The 17,391-nt window shown below is 48.2% G+C and overlaps 1 protein-coding gene across 5 annotated transcripts; it reads left to right on the forward strand.

Moving 5' to 3' along the window:
• Positions 1 to 6,563: 6,563 nt before the first annotated feature.
• Positions 6,564 to 9,084, forward strand: LOC119869353. Of its 5 annotated transcripts, XM_038557565.1 has the most exons (5): positions 6,564 to 6,915; positions 7,408 to 7,521; positions 8,066 to 8,152; positions 8,237 to 8,437; positions 8,540 to 9,084. In XM_038557565.1, exons 1-5 carry the CDS (start codon positions 6,881 to 6,883, stop codon positions 8,715 to 8,717), a joined length of 615 nt encoding a protein of 204 aa, XP_038413493.1. In that variant the 5' UTR covers positions 6,564 to 6,880; the 3' UTR covers positions 8,718 to 9,084. The 5 variants fall into 5 exon arrangements, 2 of the variants coding, with proteins under 2 accessions (XP_038413493.1, XP_038413492.1); XR_005369899.1 differs by lacking the exon at positions 6,564 to 6,915 and having other exon boundaries at positions 6,925 to 7,628; XM_038557564.1 differs by lacking the exon at positions 6,564 to 6,915 and having other exon boundaries at positions 6,925 to 7,521.
• The last annotated feature ends 8,307 nt before the right edge of the window (positions 9,085 to 17,391 follow it).

The following is a 17,391-nucleotide window of genomic DNA, read 5'->3' on the forward strand; positions in this document are numbered from 1 at the left end:
GTCATACCGACAGGCCAAGAGTGGCTGGTAAGGTTTTGTTCAGTTGGAAGTCTCTCTTCCCACAGCTGCAAGTGTCCGAATTTTCTTTCTTTCTTTCTTCTTTTTTTAAAAATTAATTAATTTATTTATTCATGATAGAGAGAGAGAGAGAGGCAGAGACACAGGCAGGGGGAGAAGCAGGCTCCACGCAGGGAGCCCAACGCGGGACTCGATCCTGGGTCTCCAGGATCGTGCCCTGGGCCAAGACAGGCGCCAAACCGCTGAGCCACCCAGGATCCCCAAGTGTCCGAATTTTCAAATGCTTTTCACATTTTAATTTCAGCTGAGAGAAATTCGAGGGAAAATGTGTTTTGCACGAAGAAAACAATGTATAGATACTTGTTACTGGTTTATTACTAATAATGTCATAACTTACTAATTTACAGATGACTTTGGAGCTCTGCCCTGTGCCAGGCATTGTGCTAGAACTAACAGGCCCGTGGGAGGCTAGGGGGCCGCTGGGGGGGCGGAGCTGGCTCAGGCAGGAAGGAAACCCCATCTTTGGGGAGGAGGCGCGTGTAGATACTCCTGGATGGTCTCTACTGGTTGGGAGACCAGAGACTTCTGAATTTAGAGGGGCTCACTTGGTCATTTGAGCCGGTGGTCTCAGTGCCCTGGTCTGTGAGATGGGGCTGCCCCGCCAGGGAGGAAGGTGGCAACAGCCTGGGGGGTGAGGATCTGGAGACTCAGGAGGCCAGGCCTCCCCTCCCCGCCCCTCCTTCTCCTCCTGCTCCCCCCACCCCAGGGCCTGTGGAGTTGCTGTGGGCTCCCTCGAGGGAGCCAGTGGGGGGGTGGAGGACCGATGGGTGGGGTCCAGTTGCCTTCTGTTCCACCAGTGACAGACGCAGCCTTCCCTGTCCCTGCCCCTCCTTTCTGGGGTCGCGTCCCTGAGGTTCCCTGAGGTTCGTGAGGAGCGGGTTTATTCCCCGCTGGGTGGTAGGCAAGCCGCCCAAGGGTGTGGTGCATCCGCTCAAGTTGCACCGACAGCTTAGAGTTTCTTCTTGCAGCCCAGTAGGGAGGGCAGAGCTGGGGGGGGGGAAGGGCGAGGTGGTCTCGTGGCCCAGATGGAGCCCGACTCAGCAAAGTGAGCCCCCGAGTCTCCTGAACTACTGGGGAGTCTGCTGCAAGGGATCCAGGCCCCGCAGACCGTGTTCAGAGCGGGACTGTTAAGCGACGACAGTCTGCCCGTCCAGCCTCTCCCCCACCTCCCACCATTTCCGGCGGGGTCCTGGCCTCCAGGAAACCAGGCCCGGCAGCCAGACAGAAGCTGGGCATGCCTGGCTTCCTGGTCTTGCAATCTGGGGCTGGGCTGTCCTCTAGGGAGAGCTGTGGAGGGAGTCAGCGCCCCTGCACCCCCCCCCCCCAACCCCAGCCCTTCTGGAGAGTAAAGCCTGCTTCCTGATGGCAAAGCTCACTCCCCGGGGCCCTCTCCTCTCCAGACGACCTCAGGCCTGGACCTGCCCTGGAGCAGGAGCTCACTGCTGAGGGTGCAGGCGCAGGGTACCCCCAGGAGGGCCCAGGCCGTGGACCCCGGGGGGGCGGCTGACGGGGATTCCCTGCCACCCCTAGAAAGCCCCCGCGCGTGCAGCCTGCCGAGGGCTCCCGTTGAAGGTGTCGGGCTGCCAGCCAGACCCCAGGAGCCACCAAGAGGCATTGAGTGGGCTGCCTGGCCATGCTGGCCCTGGGCCCGGGGGTGCTGCAGGAGGTGCGGAGCTTGCTTTTGGCCCTGCTCACGATGGGTTAGGGGGTGCAAGTGAGCTGGGAAGTGGGGACTTCTGGCAGAGGGCAACAGAATGCCTGGTTGTTCCCGTCCCTGCTGCCTCCTTTCCTTTTCTTTCTGGAACTCGCTGCTCTATTGTCGTTTCCAGACCAGAACAGGTGCTTTTTATTTTATTTTTAAAGATTTTATTAATGAGAGGTAGAGAGAGAGAGGCAGAGACACAGGCAGAGGGAGAAGCAGGCCCCCGACATGGGACTCGATCCCAGGACCCTGGGGTCATGCCCTGGACTGAAGGCGGAGCTAAACCACTGGGCCACCGGGCTGCCCAACTGGTGCTTTTTAAACCTCACGTAGCATAACAGGATTCTAGGTCAGATGTAGTTCCTGCCTCGTGGATTCAGTGGGTGCAGGGTACCCCCTTGTAAGGATGTGTTCTACCCTATGAGCCCCCGCTCCCCTCACCCCTACCCTTGAGACGAGGGGCCGGAGTAGCAGCTGCCAGTGGACCTATGTGTCCGCCGGGTGGGGAGCGGGTGCAGCAGCCGGGCCCCCTGACTAGGAGGGCACAGGATGCCCCGGGGACAGGCGGGCCTCGAGGAAGCCCTCAGTGGTTCTGCCCGTGGGAACCGCTGACGTACAGACAGCGGCCGCTTCGAAGGCCAGACGTCTTCAGGCTCCTCGTGTCCCTGGCCCTGTGTCACCCCGACTGCGGCCACTGCCACCCCTGCCCCAGGGTTTCTTTCCATCCCTGGAGCTTCCCTCATTTTCAGATCTTTCCCGTCCCTCCTCCACCAAGCCCCGGGCCGCCGCCTCTCCAGGAGGACTAAGAAGGACGAAGGACCAGAGGTTGTTCCCAAATGCCCGCCCCCCGGGCTGGATGGTCCAGTTTCCTCCTCCCCAAGGACGGGGTCTGCGTTAGTTCAGGAGGCTTCCAGTCTGGGTTCTAGCCTCTCCTGAAGGCCCGAGGGGTGGGTGCAGCTCGCTTAGGCCGCGTGTGTGCATGTGTGTGTAGATGTGTGCAGTGGGGTCTGCGGTGGCTCCGGGAGCCTCGGGGACCCCACTGTCCACGCCGGGGCTCTTCACCTGCCTGCCCCCCTCTGCCCGGGGCTCCTGCTGCTGCTGCTGGGGGTCCGCGGCTCATCGTCCAGACGAAGGAGGTGGCCGGAGCCCTGGGAAGGAGACTTGCCCGCGCGTTCAGGGACCCCGGGAGAGAGGGCCTCCGGCCCCTTCGCGCCGCGGCAGGAACTGGAACTGGGGGGAGCACGCGCAGTGGGCGCCCTGTTGCCAGTACATCCCTGGTTGGCCGCTGTTGAAGCGCACGCCTCCTGGTCCTGCTTCCTCCCGTGGACGTTTCCTGCTCTCTTTTGAGGGGTACGTGTTCTACTGTGAAAATAGGACATAGAAAAGCAATTTAAATCACCCTAAATTGAGAAACCTGGGGGGCTCCGTGATTGAGCATCTGCCTTTGGCTCAAGTCATGATCCTGGGGTCCCGGGATCGAGTCCTGCATCGGGCTCCCCGCAGGGAGCCTGCTTCTCCCGCTGCCTGTGTCTCTGCCTCTCTCTCTCTATGTGTCTCTCATGAATAAATAAATAAAATTCTTTAAATAAACAAAATAAATAATCACTCTAAATTTTAATGCTTCAAAATAACTACCACTGATTCCTTTTAATAACTGGACTGCTCAACTTTTTTCAGTGCCCTCATAGCTATTTTTTAATGAAAATGAGACAATATAAATTACTTTTTAAAACTCTGGTACTGTAACACCATTCCAGGTCTATTTTAGCTCAGTGATTTTTTTTTTAAAGATTTTATTTATTTATTTATTTATTTATTTATTTATTTTACTTTTAAAGATTTTATTTATTTTTTCACGAGAGACACAGAGACACAAGCAGAGGGAGAAGCAGGCTCCCCGTGATCTCCAGGATCACGCCCTGGGCCAAAGGCAGGCACTAAACCGCTGAGACCCCCAGAGGTCCCCATAGTGATGTTAATGACTGTACGGTATTCCCTGTAAGGATGTCCTGTAATGCATTTATTCAAGCCCCCGCGGAGGAACACTCAGACTGTCCCCAGTTTTTGCTATTGTAAACTTCACTGTACATCACCTTTGCAGATTTAGTGTTTTTCCCTAGAAGTGAGGAGAGAGGGTGGGGAGGGGGAGAGAGGAAGAGAGAGACTCTTAAGCAGGCTCCATCCCCAGCACTTCGGGAGCTGAGCCCATGACCTTGAGATCATTACCTGAGCTGAGATCAAGAGTTGGACGCTCAATGGATTGAGCCACCCACCCAAGCACCCCTGGGTTGTCTCCTTTTTTTGTTGCTATTGTAAACTTCACAGTACATCACCTTTGCATCCTTATATCTTTCCCCAGAAGGGAGGGTGCTGCTCCAAAAGGCACGTTAAAAAATTTTTTTAAACACTTTTTTTTTTAAGATTTTATGTATTTATTCATGAGAGACACACAGAGAGAGAGAGAGAGACAGAGAGACAGAGAGACAGAGACACAGGCAGAGGGATGAATCCCGGAGGTGCTGGGGAATCAGGAGGGCGTGCGCGTGCGCGGGAGAATTACTGAAGGAAAGTGACCAGGTCAGAGCCCCCACTATCACATCACCGACCATCTCCACCTCAGTGGGGGCCTTTTGGAAAGCATGCGTCCCCCCATAACAGAAGATAGGAAAAGAGCTCATTTATTTATGCAAGTGCTCTAGCCTCCAGCCTATGGACCACTGTGGGGGCAGGGACCTTGGCTTTTGGGAGCCCACGGGGGAGGAGAAGTCTGTGCACCTGAGACCATTTCATCCGCCCTGCAGAACAGCAAGCTCTGCTCTGACGTGGACATCCTGGGAACCTCGGGCAAGCTGGCACCCTTGGGTCCCTTCTTCTTTTGTCTGAAAGCACAGCGATGCAGTCTAGAGGACGCGTGCACGTATGCGTCTGTATGCACGTGCTGGTGCATCTGTAATAGCACGGAAAGATGGTCGTCTGTGTAAGGCACATGTACAACACACACTGGTGCACGTTCATTACGCAGGTGTCCTAACAGTCAGGAAGCCGTTTCTTCAGAGGTCCAGCGATAGCATCCCTTCAGTTTCCAGGTTGGGTAATTTGGCTGCTTTGCAGTGACATCAAAGACTGACGTTCTCTCAACTTTCTGCCTTTTTTTTTTTTTTTTTTGACAGTGCGCACGAGTGCACAATCATGGGGAGCAGCAGGGGGAGAGGGTGAAGCAAACTCCCCACTGAGCAGAGAGCCCGATGTGGGGTCCATCCCAGGACCCCAGGATCATGACCTGAGCCAAAGGCAAAGGCTCAACCTACTGAGCCACGGCCCTGCTGCTTTTATCTGCTCCTGCCCTCGGTGTTGCAAAATAGTTGCAGCATCTCCAGACAGCACGTTTGCACATAACATCCAAAGGTGAAAAGAGAGAGGAAAGCTCTCTTAGGAGACCCCCAGATTTCTCCTCACATCCCCACTGGCTGGAATTATGTCCCATTTCTGTCCCTAGACCCACCATTGGCAAGGAAAATGGAATTCCCATGATGGACTCAAACTGGTTAAGCTTTATGCACTCTGCTCGGCAAAAAAGAGAGGGGGTATATAATGGTCCCTGCCACTTGCTAGCTTATTTCCAAAATATGGCTCATAATGGTAAGTGCTTCATAGAGTTGCTGGGAGGATTTAGTGAGCTAAAGTGTTTACAGTCGTGCCTGGCACATAATATGTGCTCAGTAAATGCTATTATTAAATAGCATTTGTTATTAAATAGCAGTTTGTTCTACAGATGAGAAATTGCGTTCAGAAAGCTTCAGCGCCTACCTGTCATATCTGAGACTGGAATTAAAGCCTGATTGACTCCAGACCCCCACTTTCCACTGCACCAGCTGCCAAAGTCAAAAGTGGGCAGGCAGGGCACCCCTGCTTTCTTCAACAGGGGAGATGGGATGATCTGTCCAATGTGATTAACTGTGCCTTACTTTCCAGAATCGCCCCTCTGCATGAACATTCTGAAGCCCGTGAAAGTAGAGGCTAGAGCCCCTGGGGTCCTGGCCTCTTACCATCTCCACCCCTTCCAGGATGTGCCAGCCAGCCAGTCTCCAGCCAGGACTTTGAGTAAAACCTCTCACAGCTGGCATTAGATCCAATTTGGCCCCTGAGCTGATTAGCAGTTACAGCCCCCGCCCCCCTTCCCCACCACCAGCGTGACTGTTGGCCGCCCAGCAGCTGCAGAAAAGGCAGGGTGCTGGGGAAGTGGGTTGGCCAGCGGGTGTGGAGCAGAGCAGCTCTGGAGCTCCAGCAGTGCCTCTGCAGCCCAAGGAGAAGCCAGGCCTCAGGAAATGTGCCCCCCCCACCAACCACACCCTGGACCTTCCTCAGGTCAGCACTAGTACATTCAGCTTGCAAGGCCTTTCCTCCTCCCTGTGCCCGCTGGCCCTCCAAGATGCTCCCTCCCCTTGGGGCCCTGGCTGTACCCCACAGAGCCAGCTCAGAGCTGCCACGGTGGGGGGGGGTGGGCCAGCTCCTCCAGCTGTTGGGCCCCATTCTTCACGTGGTGTCCCGGAATTAGTCGTGGATGGGAGGGTCTGAGATGTGTGGGCAGGAGTGCAGTGCGCTGGCTCTAGCTCCTTAAAGCCAGGGGCCCGGGGCCCTGGGGCTTGCGACGTGAACCAGAGCAGTAGGAGGTAAGAGAGGACTACGACGACATAGTGGGATGGCAGGGAGAGGTTGGGGTGGGCCAGTTGGGGGCTAGAGGCGTAGTGGACAGAGCTGAGGGTTGGGGGGTGGGAAGAGAATACATTCGGGGTCCCGGAAGGATGGCAGCCTGAGAGGTTCCAAGACAGCAGTGCGAATTTTGGTATTGGGAGAACTGAGTTGTGGGACCCCTAGGAGGGTGACTGTGCCAGACAAAGGAACAGGACATTGGCTTGTGCACCCGACCCCCACCCCGGGGGAAAGAAGAGGAACATGCCCCAGATGTCTGTGTTGTTCTGTGAGCTCCGGGTGCCTGTGTGGGTGGTGTGCACATTCATCTGTGTGCTGCCTGCAGGGGAAGGGAGCTAATGGTTATGGGGTGTCTCCCCGGTGTCATCCGCCGCGCTCCGAGTTTTACTTATGTTTCCTCATAATCCTCCCAACAAGGCTGTGAGGTAGGTATTTTAATCTCTGTTTTACAGCAGACAAGCCCGGCTCCGAAGCGGAGTAATTTGCCCAAGGTCACATGGCAAATAAATGTGTGTCTCCAGGATCTGCCCCATTCCTGGCCCCGTGCTCTTCTTTTGCTTGGCTGTGCAAAGTTTAGAACCAGACCCAGAACTTCTTTGGGGTCAGACCCAGGTCCAGGGGAGGCTGGAAATAGGCTGGAGAGCCGGAGAGTCGTAAGGGCCTGTCCTCATGGGCCTGTGCCTGCCTCCGTGCGTGGTTTGCGGAGGAGGGAGGATGGGGCTTTTTCTGGGAAGGACTCTAGATTCGGGTCTGGTCTCTCCAGAACTCCCCGTTGGCTCAGCTTTGCTTGGGCTCACATGTGCCTCCAGTATCTGAGCCATGCTCCATCCGCACGAGGTGCTTCCACTCGCTCCCTCACCAGGGCTGGAAATTTCCAAGCTATCTGGGGCTCCTGCCTCTTCCTCCTTTCCCCGCAGCTTGTCAGAAGCCCATCCCGCTTCAGATGACTCTGGAGTTCGTCCCCTGCTCCATCCCCAAGGGGCGCCGGCTCAGCTCCGTCCTCCTCCTCTCCCACATGGACATCCTGCTTCGTGAGTGGCCTCCCAGCTGGGCCTGGGGACCAGGAGCCTGGGTGGAGGGCTGCTTCGGAGGCCAGCCCCGCGGTGACTCTCTTCCTCTCCCTGGTCCAGGCTCTGAGGTGAACGGCCCTGTGTGTGGGGACCCGGGGGGCCGTTGCTGTGGCCCCTGCGATGACCCTGCTCTCTTGGTGGTGGTGCCCGCGGCCTATGCCTTGGCTCTGGGCCTGGGGCTGCCAGCCTACGTGGGCGCCCTGGTGGGGTCTCCCCACGTGGGTGCCTGGGGGAGAACTCGAGACCCCAGCTGCTCCCCACCCCAGCCGAGGTGCTGTCCACGCTCACGCGACCCCTCTGGTCCCCACTACCTGGGCACCCCCACACCCCATATTCCCGGGACACTGCCTTGGTCTGGATACAGGTGGTGGGCCGCAGTCTGGCCCCGTGCCCCTCGCCCCGGGTTCAGTCACCTTCCCAGTCTCCCTTCCAAGCCTCCGCGCCCGTCCTGCGGGGACTGATGTCGCCCCCGACCCTCACCGAGTTGAGCCCTTTGCATCCTCAGGCCTAAGGCCCTGCCTGGCCCGCAGCTCCCTGTGAGCCCCTCACTCCTCCACGGCTGGCTTTCCGACTGCAGCAAGCGATTCATTGGGTAATTCACGTTTCCCTTCTATCTGCCAGAATGTATTTCTGGTGATCCGTAAGAAGGTGCCATTTAGTTTTATTTTTTGGGTAGCTCCAGAAAGGTCGAATATTGGCAGTTGTATTTTCACCCAAGCCAACTCCATGAAGTCCCCGTTGGCCTTCCTCGGTGCTGCATCCCCTGGGCTGGTGGCTGTGTCCTGTACACAGTGGGACCTCCGTCTATCAGGGGAATGAGTGAAACCTGGATTATTAGCTCAAAACGCACGAGGACTCACTCAGACGTTCCCCACAGGTAGACTGTCCTCAGGTTTTCCTGGGACTCTCCAAGCTCCTACTCCCTGTGTTCATTCTGGACTCGGCCTTGACGATCGCTTCCTTTTTCTGTTGCATCCAGCACTGATACCTGGGATTCAGCCATCAGCTCCCGGTGCCGAGACTTGGTGGTAACCCAGCTGGGGCAGGATCGGCCCGACTTGCTGCCTTCTGCTTCCGTTCAGCTGGGACTCCCCCTGGGTGCACATCCCCGCCAGTGTCAACGGCCACCAGTGCTTTCCCTCCACTTGCCTTCCTGACACAGACACAGCAGTTGGCTCCAGTTGGGGAAGGGAGCCACCCCTCTCCTCCGCCCTCTTGCTGGAGGCCCCACAGCAGGACTACTTGCCTCTCCAGGACCCAGAACTTACGACAGAGAGCAGCAGCTTCGTGTTGCCAAGTTGGCTGGGTCAGCAAGGGCCCCCCAATGAGCCACCGGGTCTTATTTCTGAATTTGCCTTCGATTGGTAACAAGTGACAAATTGCTTCTTTTCTTTTTGATAGGTTATCTTTCGTTGGTCCCTAATTCCTCCTTTAAATTTTTCTCATTTACATTTTAAAAGTAATACAGGTTTGAAAATGAATTCAAAGGGATCCCTGGGTGACTCAGTGGTTTAGTGCATGCCTTCAGCCCAGGGCGTGATCCTGGAGTCCCAGGATCGAATGCCATATTGGACTCCTTGCATGGAGCCTGCTTCTCCCTCTGCCTGTGTCTCTGTTTCTCTCACTCCCTCTGTGTCTCTCGTGAATAAATAAATAAAAACCTTTAAAAAAATTAAGAAAAGAAGAAAATGAATTCAAAGCACAGAGGAAAATGTGAAATGGAGAGTAAAGTTCCTCTAGTAGGAGCCACTGTTTGTTTTCTCTTGTGTAGATCTTTCTAGATGTTTTCTATTCCAGTACACATGCAAGTATACTTAATAGTCTTCAAAAACCCACAAGTAGGACAGGATTACAAGGCTCTTCTGCGATTTTCTTTTCTTGTTTAAGAATCTTGTACAAAAAAAAAAGACTCTTGTACATCTCTTTATAACTTTTAATAATAATTTTATCTTGTACATCTACTTCATTCTTGTCGATAGATGCAGAGTATTTATTTTACCCAATTGGGTAAACCAATAGTGAATTGGTTCACTATTGAAGGGGATTCGTTTTTACTATCTTCTGCCATAAATGATGCAAGGAGTGTCCTTGTCCACAAATCCTTGCATACTTGTAAATCTGTAGAATAAATTCCTGGCAGTGAAATTGCTGCATCAAGGAGTATGCATGTGCACTTAAATTATTTAATCGCATCATCTAATTACCACCGAAAATGATGCACCAACTACACACCCATCAATAGTATGTCATGGTCCCTGTTTTACCACACCCTCACTAGGACTGGGTATTGTCATCTGCCCTCTCTGGAATCTGGACTCCTGTCTGCATTACAACTATGAGAATGGCAACCAGAAAAAACAACAACAACAACAACAACAAAAAACAAAAACAAAACAAAACAAACCCTATGAGAATGGCTAATTTTCTCTCTTTTTCCTAGAAGGCTGCTCAGTCTCCTCCATATTTATTTGAAACCTGGACAGGGTGGGAGTGGGAAGGATCGGATGTCACCTAATACCTCACATGAGCCAAATCTTACCCATCTCCTGCTTTTTGGAGGAATGAAACAGAAGCACGAATGAGATCCCAAACGCACACTGGTAAGTCAGAGCTAATTGTCAAATATCTCTCCTTCTTTGGGGGTTAGACTGGTTCATCCCATGCAGCAGGGGTCAGCATCTCGGGCCTAGGCCAGGAGGCAGCCTTGGCCCACATCATGAACTTACTTCTCTGGTGGGATGAATTGCTCAGCCTCAGGGGCCATGCAAGGCTGGGTGTCTGAGAAATGATCCGGTGTCCACCTTAGGGCCAGCTGAGTCTCCTAAGGCTGAATTTGATTCTGTCCAAATAAAAAATGATTCCCTATGGCCTCATCCATCCCTGTGGTCTTGTACTACCTTGCTTTTAATGTGACTTTTCCCGTCGCAGTCAGTTTCCTTTGGGAAATGTCTGACTTAGTCTTCTGTGTCTGACCTGGGGAAAAATAGCTTGAGATTTGATTGCCTCTGGGGGGTTAGGCCTGGTGGAAAGAAAGCCTCAGTCTAGAGTTACAGTGTGTGGGAATCCTCTTCTTTCCTTCCCATCGACTCAGGCGAGTGGAGCCTGGGCTGAGGACCCAGAGGCACAGAGCTTGGGGGAGAGAGGGAGAACAGCCTGCTCTATACTGTCAGTCCTTTTGGATTCTTGAACCCTGTACTTAATCCAAACCTTCAAGAATTTGACCCAAGACCCTCCTTCAACCCAAGATGGAGAAGAAGGTAACCCAGGTTGACTGGTCCTTGATTAGATGTGGGACATCCCCTTCTCCAGGGTCCAGGGAAAACTCCTACGCCAACAGTTTTCAACAGCTATCAAATAGGATGCTCAAGACTCCCCCGTCCCTCTTGCAGGGCTAGGAACGCCCAATCCCTGGCCCTACCCACCCAGACCCTTTGGCTGTAAGGATCTAAATGTGGTGCTGAGAAGCTGCTCCTGACACAGAAGGAACCAATCTCCCCTTCTCTACTGGACCCCACTCCCTCCCTCAGCTTAACAACAGTCCAGATCGCTGAACCCAGCCCAACCCCACTCCTGTCCTTGGCCAGGGCTGGTCCAGGTTCTTGGCTCTGCACACATCTGCCTGGGCCGGGTGACCAGCTCTGCAGCCTCTGTTCCTGCTGGAGGCTTCACCTCTAGCCCAGGTACCATCTGCTCCTTTCGCCTCTGTAGGGAAGCCTGTTAGATTTTACCTTAATTTATCTCTCTGTCTTCAGGCCTCAAGGTGCTGTCTCTGAAGCTGTTCCCTGACATCTATTTCCCTTTCCTCTAGCCCTAGGAGGATAGTGTCCCCCCGCCCCCTTCCTGTGGCTGTAGCTGTCCTTCACTGATCCTGAAACCACCTCCTTCCCAGAATAGTCACATGTGGAGCTCTCCCAGGCCTGCTTTTCCAGCTGTTGCTGTGGCACCTGCCCACCACCGAGGCCTAATAGAGACACATCGACATAAGATCATGCTTCCTTACCCCGGATTCTCAGTGAGCACTAGTCTGGTTCTGAAATGGCCTGTGGTTGGGGTGTTGGGTCCACATTGGTCCCTGGCCAGGTAAAAGTATAAATAGAAGCTCATGTGCTATATGTCTAAATATTTATTTATTTAGGGATCCCTGGGTGGCGCAGCGGTTTGGCGCCTGCCTTTGGCCCAGGGCGCGATCCTGGAGACCCAGGATCGAATCCCACATCAGGCTCCTGGTGCATGGAGCCTGCTTCTCCCTCTGCCTACGTCTCTGCCTCTCTCTCTCTCTCTGTGACTATCATAAATAAATAAAAATTAAAAAAAAAAAAAAAAAAAAAAAAAAAAAAAAAAAAAAAAAAAAAAAAAAAAAAAAAAAAAAAAATAAATATTTATTTATTTATTTATTTTTATGTCTAAATATTTAAAAGTTATAAATTAAGTAATCTCTACACCCAACGTGAGGCTCGAATTTACAACCTCGAGATCAAGAGTCACATGCTCTTCTGTGAGCCAGCCACAGCTAATGCATCGTTAAATAAAATGTGTTCTATCCTCCTATTTTGACAAATATACCTTCATAATGATGGGATAGAAAAATATGTGTAAATGTGTTTTTGAGGACTGAAAGTCAGCAAATTATCAGAAACAATTGAATTAAATTTGATATGTTATGTTTAAACATTGTGTTTGAATTATTGTCATAGACAATATAATTTTTTTGAAAGATTTTTATTTATTTGTTCATGAGAGAGACACACAGAGAGAGACAGAGACACAGGCAGAGGGAGAAGCAGGTTCCCTGCAGGGGGCCCCATGTGGGACGCTGTGATCCCAGGACCCCGGGGTCATGACCTGAGCCAAAGGCAGACGCTCAACCACTGAGCCATCAAGGCGTCCCTGTCACAGAAAATCTAAAATATTTTAATTTAATTTCCTGCTTGGAGTTCTTTCAGCTTTTTGGATCAATGATTTTATACTGTTCTTCATATTGAGGCAAGTTTTAGTCATTGTTTCTTAAAATAATTATGTGTCTTTTTTCTTTTTTTCTGGGATTCCAATACAGGTATACTGAATCACTTGAAATTGTGCCATTGAGTCTGTTCATTTTCCCCCATCTCTTTTCTCCCTCTTTGTTCTTTGTTTTGAATAGTTTTTATTGTGTGTCTTCGAGTTCACTGATCTTTTTTCTCCAGTGTTTAACTTGCTACTAATCCCATCCAGTGACTTTTTCACATTGTGTTTTTCATGTCTAGAAATTCCATTTAAGGGGCAGCAGGGTGACTCAGGTCATGATCTCCAGGTCCTGGGATTAAGCCCCACATCAGGCCTCCTGCTCAGTGTGGAGTCTGCTTGTACCTCTCCCTCTGCCCCTCCCCCTGCTTATGTGTGCATGCACTCTCTCTCACTCTCTCAAACGAATAAATAAAATAGTTTTAAAAAATTCCATTTAGTTATTTTTAAATCTTTTAATTCTTTTTTCATTATGTCCATATTTTCCTCCTAACTACTGAGTATATTTAACATAAGTATGATAGCTATTTAAAGTCCTTGCTTGCTAATCCTATCATCTTTCTTATTTCTGACCTTTGTTTCTATTTACTAATTTTTTTCTTTTGATTATAGGTCACATTTTTCTGCATCTTGGTATTTCTGTTATTTTTGGATTGGATGTTGGGGATTGTGATAGTTCTGCTATTGAGTTTTGGTGTCCTCCTCTAAAAACTTTGGATTTGGTTTTATAAGGCAGTCAAGTTACTTTCAGTTTATATTGATCCTTTTGAGTCAAATATTGAAGTTTTATCTGGGCTAGTTTGGAAGCCTTTATTCTAGAGATAATTTAGCCATACTACCAATGCATGATCCGCTTGAGCTCTTAATAATAATATGAGTGTTCAATGAGGACTCTCCATTCTGGTTTGTCAGAGCTCAAATATTCTCTCATTCTTGTGGAGCTCTGATGATATTTCAACTTGCAATTATATGTTTTTTGTGTTCTGTCTTCTGATGTTCACCTTTGTATGCATGGTTGGGTGTCAGCATAAACTGAAGGAGATGCTTGAGCAGATTTCTAGAGCTCTTTTCCTGCAGATTTCCTCTTATTTGTAACTTTGCTCTGCTACTTGCAGTTTTACCTCAAGCTCCATGAATCCCAGTTTCTGTTTTCCTCAACTAAACAGTACTTGCACACTCTACTTGGGATCTTCTACTCTGCTCTATGGTCTGGGGTGTATCTCTAGGCAGATAGCTGATGAATTTGTAGGGCTCACTATGCTTGTTTTCCTCCTTTCAGATTCACAGTTCTGCACAATTTGCTAATGTATGAAAACAATTGTTTTGTGTGTATCGTCATGTTTCTTAGTTATTTTGGTAGAAAGGTAAGCATAGTCCCTATTACTCCATCATTTCCAGAAGCATAAGTCAAGACAGACACTGCTTTGAGACAGTATGTAATTGGTCCAAGAACAGACCAATAGTTTGGTGGGATAGGATAGAGTGGAAGAAACATGTCCAGACATACACAGTTCCTGATTAATACCTAAAATGCTACTGCGATTCAGTAGAGGTAAAGGGAGATCTTCTAAATAGATGATATAGGAGAAAATTAATGTTGAGTCCTACCTCACATCATACCTAAAAATTAATTGGAGACGAAGCACAGATCTATATATGAAAGGCACAATGATAAAGCTTCTAAAAGAAATAGGGTGAGAATATCTTCCTAGTCTTCAGGTAGGCAAAGATTTCTTAAATAAGGTATAATAATAACTATAAAAGAAAGACTGTTAATTCATTTTTTAAAAGATTTATTTATTTCAGGGAGAGGGAGAGTATGAGTGGGCAGAGGGGCAGCAGGAGAGGGAGAGAATCTCAAGGAGACTCCCCAATGAGCATGGAGCCCTATGTGGGACTCAGTCCTAGGACTCTGAGATCATGATCTGAGCCAAAGCCAAGAGTACCATGCTCAGCTGACTGAGCCACACAGGGATCTCAGTAATTTGTGTGTGTGTGTGTTTTATTTTTATTTGAGTTGACATACAACATCACATTAGTTTCAGGTGTACAACATAGTGATTCAACAAGTCTATATGTTATACTCTGCTCACAACAAGTGTCTACCATCTGTTACTGTAGAACCCTATTATAGCATCATTGACTATATTCCCTATGCTGTGCCTCTTTTTCCCATGACCTATCTATTCCAAAACAGGAAGCTTGTATCTTCCTCTCCCCTTCACCCACTTTTCTCATCCCCCAACCCCCTTACCTCTGGTAACCATCAGTTTGTTCTCTGTATTTGTAGGTATGATTGTGCTTTTTATTTGTTTATTCATTTTTTTTAGAACCCACATATGTGTGAAATCATATGGTATTTGTCTTTCTCACTCTGACTTATTTCACTTAGCATAATACCCCAAGGTTCACCCATGTTGTTGCAAATGGCATGATCTCATCCTTTTTCATGGCTGCATGAAAGGATGGTAATTTGACTTCATTATAATTACAAACTTCTCTTCAACAAATGACAAAATTAAGAAAGTGTGAAGACAAACCACAGACTTGTAGAGAATATTTGCAATACATCATTTGGAAAAAGCACTCTTAAAGAACATATAATGAATCCCTTCAAATCAATAATTAAAAAAAAAGACTGACAACTCAAGTTTTAAAAAGACAAAAATCTTGAACAGACTGTTCACAAAAGAGGATATCCAAATGGCTAATAAATATTTGTAAAAGTGTTTGACATCATTTTATTTCAGGTGAAGTCAAATTAAGACTACAATGAGATACCATCTCATACTTGCACAATTTTAGAATGGCTAAAATTTTTTAAAAACTGACAAGTTCAAGTTTTTGAAGATATAGAGAAACTAGAAGTCTTGTACATTGCTCATTGGGAATATAACTTTATATAAACATTTAGAAAACTGGCAGCGTAGACTAAAGCTAAACAAACATGTGCTGCATGACTGTACAACTCAGCTCTAGGTATATGCTGGAGAGAAATGAATGCGTATGTCCACTAAGATATACATGTAGCGTATTCACAGCAGCATCTTCCATTATAGCCCTAAATTGGAAGCAAACCAAGTGTTAATCAACAATAGAATAAATTATGATCTATTCATATCTGGGGTATTAAATAGCAATGAAAAAGATTGAACTACATGCAATAACATGGATGACTCTTAGTTATAAAGTTGAGCAAGGGATCCCTGGGTGGCGCAGCGGTTTAGCGCCTGCCTTTGGCCCAGGGCGCGATCCTGGAGACCCGGGATCGAATCCCATGTCGGGCTCCCGGTGCATGGAGCCTGCTTCTCCCTCTGCCTATGTCTGTGTGTGTGTGTGTGTGTGTGTGTGTGTGTGTGACTATCATAAATAAATAAAAATTTAAAAAAATTACAAAACAATAAAGTTGAGCAAAAGAGTCAGACACAAAAAATTACACTCCGTATGATTCTATTTTTATATAAAGTACAGGAAAAACTACTCCATGGTGATAGAATTTCAAAGCAGTGGTTATCCCTTGGAATATATTAAGTGGCATAGTGCATAAGAGAGTCTTTCTGGGGTGTTAGAAATGTCTGTATCTTCATCTGAATGGGAAGTACATATGGAACAATTCACGGATATGTACACTTAAGATTTGTGCAATTTATTGCATATAAAATATATATCCCAATAAAAAGGGAGAAAAATCTTACACTTCTAAGAAAGGTATAGAACTAATGATGTGATAATTATTTAAATTTTTAAAAAGTTTTATTAAAAACTAAAGTTTTTCACTTTAAACATATTTTTAAAAAATTTTAATTTCAGCGTATTTAACATACAGTGTTATATTAGTTTCAGGTGTATAATATAGTGATTCAACAATTCTGTACATTATTCAGTGCTCGTCATGATAAGTATACTCTTAAGTCCTTCACCTATTTCACCCATCCCCTCAACTATTTCCCTTGTGGTAACCATCACTTTGTTTTCTATTTCTGAGAGTCTGTTTTTTGTTTGCTTCTTTTTTCTTTGTTCACTTGTTTCGTTTCTTAAATTCCACATGTATGTAAAATCATATCCTACTTATCTTTCTCTGACTTGCTTATTACACTTAGCATTATACCCTCTAGATCCATTCATGTTGTTGCAAATGACAGGATTTCATTTTTTGTGTGGCTAAGTAATATTCCATTGTGTGTGTGTGTGTGTGTGTATACACACACACACACACACACACACACACCACATTTCCTGTATCCGTTTATCTAACACTTGGGTTGCTTCCAAAACTAGGTATTGTAAATAATGCTACAATAAACATAAGGGTTAATATAGATTTTCAAATTAGGGTTTTCATATTCTTTGGGTAAAGTCTTAGTAGTGGAATTACTGGATCATATCATACCCTTACTGGGTAACAACCCAGTAGTGGAAGCACTGGATCATAGTGGAATTACTGGATCATTACTGGATCAATTTTATTTTTTTGAGAAACCTCCACACTGTTTTCCACAGTGGCTGGCCTGATTTGCATTCCCACCAACAGAGTATAAGGGTTCCTTTTTCCCCACATCCATGCCAACACTTGGTGTTTTTAGTGTTTCTGATTTTAGCCATTCTGACAAATGTGAGGTGATACCTCATTGTGGTTTTGATTCGCTTTTCCCTGATGATGAGGGATGTTGAGCATCCTTCCATGTGTCTGTTGACCATCTGGATGTCTTCTTTGAAAAAGTGTCTATTCATGTCCTCTGCCTATTTTTAAAGAGATTATTTGGGTTTTTTTGGTGTTGAGTTGTGTAAGTTCTTTGTATATTTTGGATACTAACCCCTTATCAGATATGT

This window comes from Canis lupus, chromosome 15, assembly GCF_011100685.1.
Source record: "Canis lupus familiaris isolate Mischka breed German Shepherd chromosome 15, alternate assembly UU_Cfam_GSD_1.0, whole genome shotgun sequence".
Lineage (NCBI taxonomy): Eukaryota > Metazoa > Chordata > Mammalia > Carnivora > Canidae > Canis > Canis lupus.

Excerpts from the sequence above, each read along its gene's own strand:
- LOC119869353 (XM_038557564.1), top strand. The coding sequence starts at position 7,310 with ATGCTCCATCCGCACGAGGTGCTTCCACTCGCTCCCTCACCAGGGCTG. Across the intron at positions 8,153-8,236 it reads TGCAGCAAGCGATTCATTGG|CTCCAGAAAGGTCGAATATT; the intron begins GTAATTCACGTT and ends TTTTTTGGGTAG. Across the intron at positions 8,438-8,539 it reads CACTCAGACGTTCCCCACAG|CACTGATACCTGGGATTCAG; the intron begins GTAGACTGTCCT and ends TGTTGCATCCAG.